The sequence below is a fragment of the Otolemur garnettii genome, unplaced genomic scaffold (genome assembly GCF_000181295.1).
Source record: "Otolemur garnettii isolate 467f Iridium unplaced genomic scaffold, OtoGar3 scaffold00104, whole genome shotgun sequence".
Classification (NCBI taxonomy): Eukaryota; Metazoa; Chordata; class Mammalia; order Primates; family Galagidae; genus Otolemur; species Otolemur garnettii.
Window position 1 is genome coordinate 5,786,847 of NW_003852499.1, and position 3,559 is coordinate 5,790,405.

The 3,559-nt window shown below is 45.3% G+C and overlaps 1 protein-coding gene across 1 annotated transcript in view; it reads right to left on the bottom strand.

Moving 5' to 3' along the window:
• ITFG2 (integrin alpha FG-GAP repeat containing 2) overlaps positions 1 to 1,844 on the bottom strand; it is an 11,790-nt gene extending 9,946 nt beyond the window's left edge. The window contains exon 1 of the mRNA XM_003796437.3: positions 1,558 to 1,844. Within this exon, the coding sequence (XP_003796485.1) occupies positions 1,558 to 1,653 (96 nt within the window). The 5' untranslated portion in view covers positions 1,654 to 1,844. The remainder of the gene's footprint in view (positions 1 to 1,557) is intronic.
• Positions 1,845 to 3,559: the final 1,715 nt, after the last annotated feature.

The following is a 3,559-nucleotide window of genomic DNA, read 5'->3' on the forward strand; positions in this document are numbered from 1 at the left end:
GGTGCCTGTGGTCCCAGCTACTTGGGAGGCTGACGCAGGAGACTCACTTGAGCCCAGGAGTTGAAGGGTGCTGTGAACTGTGATGGCACAGCACTCTACCTAGGGCGATAGACTGAGGCTCTGTCTCAAAAAAAAAAAAAAAGAAAGAAAGAAAGAATTGAAAAGTGAAAAAAAAAATAAAGAAAACTGGACACTCATTTGTGGGTATAAGGATAAATGCCAGAGGCTCCCTGCTGAGAAGAATCTGACAGTTAACAGGTGCATAGACATAGGAATAAAATCATAAAACACACACATAATCTTAGTACTCTGGGAGGCTGGGGAGAGAGGATTACTTGAAGTCAGGGAGTTAGAGACCAGCTTGAGCAAGAGAGAAATCCTGCCTCTAAAAACAGCCAGGCATTGCATGTGCCAATAGTCCCAGCTATTCAGGAGGCTGATGCAAGAGGACTACTTGAGCCCAAGAGTTTGAGATTGCAGTAAACTATGACACCACTGTACTCTACTGAGGGAGACAAAGTGAGACTCTGTGTCAAAAAAAATAAAAGAAAAAAAAAGACCTGTCCTACTAAAAACAGAAAAATTATATGGGTGTGATGGCTGGGGCCTGTAGTCCCAGGTACTCAGGAGGCTGAGGCAGGAGGATTGCCTGAACTGAAAAATTTGAGGTTGTTGTGAGATATGGTACCATAGCACTCTAGCCTGGGCAACAGTGAGACTCTGTCTCCAAAAAAAAAAAAAAAAAAAAAAAGATTTGCAGAAAAATGGAATCAAATACTAACAGCTCTGTGTGCCAGGCACCATTTTACCTCACTGATCTGTATTAACTTATTTAAATAATGAGAAAAGGAAAGACTGCTAAGGAACAAAAAGGTAGACATTGTTTCTGTAATTCAACAAACGTGTAGCATTTTAAAGACGCCAGATACCTCCATCTGCCACTGTAGAAACCTGACATTATTAAGACTGGGATGGTGGAGTCGAGTGTTGCCCCAGCCAGAGGCGCGCCAAGATGAGAAGCAAGCTAGAAAAATACATCGACCTATTCTCCCGCAGTGGGTTAAGTTTAATAGCAGCACAGGTGCGTTTTAAGACTATGTTAAGTCACGGAGGGAGTGTCAAATTCTGTGAGGGTAGGAGGGAGGTTAGAGAAGTCTTTGGAGAAGCGAAACCATTTCAGAACGGTATTGTTATTTCCAATTTACGACTGAAAAAAAATTGTCTTTGAAAGATTTGTTAAAGAAGCGATGCCAACGAAGGAAGGTTAACTCAGAAGCAGTGATCCAGGAAACTTGGCCACTAGAGTTTACCAGGCTCCTACAGTGAACAAGTTACTGATTTAGGCAGAGGGATCAACTATCTATAACCCTAAAAAAAATTTACAGGATACCAGACCAACCAAGCCAGAGACGACGTGAAGACCCTGAAGCTACCTCCAAAAAGTTTTAGTCCCAGCGCGCATGCTCCCTGCTACGAGGCACACTGCAGGGCCTCGCCCACCCCAGCCCGCTCTTGCGCACACCCAGGCTGCGCCTCTCGCACTGCGCATGCACCTACCGTGTCGTTGTCGACGTCTCCGAGGCAGATTGCGTGCGGGAAGAGGCTCCCGCTAAACTCCAGTGCCACGCGCTGCACGTAGCTAACCGACCTCATGGCACTTTCGAAAGCCCAGGGATTAGAGAGCCCCACTTAATGTTTCGGAGCCCCTACCCCACAGCCGCCCAAGCGGAAGGCCACCTAAAGCGGAAAGTTACGTCACCACCTGACCCTCCTTCCTCTCTTAACCTTAGGGAAGAGGCGGGTCTTCCGATGCTCAGAGGCGGGCTTACCGCCAGTCTGATGTGAGTGACAGCTGTACGGCCCACTCCTTTTAATTGAGGCCGCTCAAGGGTAGACCAACCCTGATGTTAGGGACTTGTTCCCTGGCAACAGAGCTCTCTAGGGCTTGACGTGATAACCTTGACCGGTTCCATTGTACCAATTATGATTCTTGGCCTTCAGACTATCGCTGAGAATCATACTAATGATCGTAATCACCAACAATTGTATGGTTTCCAACAGTGTTTTAAAAAATACATATTCAGAGTCGTGAGAATGGTGTGAATTGTAGCCATTATTACAATAAATTCAATAGAATAGAAAATACCAAGTGACTTTTTTTTTTGAGACAAAGTCTCAGTTTGTAGCCCTCGGTAGAGTGCTGTGCCGCCACAGCTCACAGCAACCTCAAACTCTTGGGCTTAAGCGATTCTCTTGCCTCAGCCTCCCAAGTAACTAGGACTACAGGCGCCCGCCACAACACCCGGCTATTTTTCGGTTGTAGTTATCACTGCTGTTCAGCAGGCCCAGGCTGGATTCGAACCCTCCAGCTCTGGTGTGTGTGGCTGGTGCCCTAGCCGCTGAGCTACAGGCACCAAGCCCCAAGTGACTTCTGAGTAGTAAGGTATTGTTTTTATGAAACTCTTGTTTAAATATATATTTATATGTTTATATTGGCTTATAACATTAAAAAATGTTAATAATGTATGTGCTTTGTGCTCAATAGTTTGAAAAATCACATTCTGCAAAGAACATTTCACATATTATTTAATGTAATTAGTGTGACTACCAGGTGTAGTTGTATTCTGGTTCAACAAGATTAAGTAAAATGGCAAAAAGGTTGGGTAGGGTATGCTGCTCAAACCAGAATTGTTGGATCCCAAACCTCAGGGCCTTGCTATCATTTACTTCCTAGGCAAGCCCTCAGGCTAGAGGTGAGGTTTGCCAGGATCTGAATCAGCTCTGCCTTGTGGCACCCCCAATACAAAGATCTTGCCTATCTCAGGGGCCTTACTATGTAGCATAGATGGGATCATTACTCTCCTGGCTAGCTTCTTTGGGATACCTCATCAATCCAGTCCTGCCTTTCTTTGCGGTGCTTTGTCCATCTAGGCAATACGCATATTATTTATCAAATCCTGTAGTTGCTTAATAATGCACCTAAAAAGCTTTTTGGGTTTTTATTTATTTATTTATTTTTGAGACAGAGCCTCGAGCTGTCCCCCTGGGTAGAGTGCCATGGCATCACAGCTCACAGCAACCTCCAAATCCTGGGCTCAAGCGAGTCTCCTGTCTCCACCTCCCTAGTAGCTGGGACCACAGGCACCCACCACAACACCTGGCTGTTTTTTGGTTGCAGCCGTCATTGTTTGGTGGGCCTGGGCTGGATTCGAACCCACCACCTTAGGTGTATGTGGCTGGCGCCTTAGCCACTTGAGCCACAGGCCCCAAGCCAGCTTTTTAAGTTTAAGTCTGCAAACCCAGGATGATTTACATGTGATCTTTCAAGGAAAAAAAGAGAGATATCTACCTGGGGTAGTGGAGGGCAAGACTTTTTAGATTAGGGGAAGAGGAAAAGCAGATTTTGTTGTCCAGGTCCCATAGCCAGAGAAGTCAGAGGTTAGAAGATGGAACAGCAAGTCAGAACAGTAAAGTGGAGGCAGTCTAAACGAATAGTAGGGTCTGAGCCTGGTTTGTTTACAAGTTCCTATTTCTTTTCTTTTCTTTCTTTTTTTTTTTT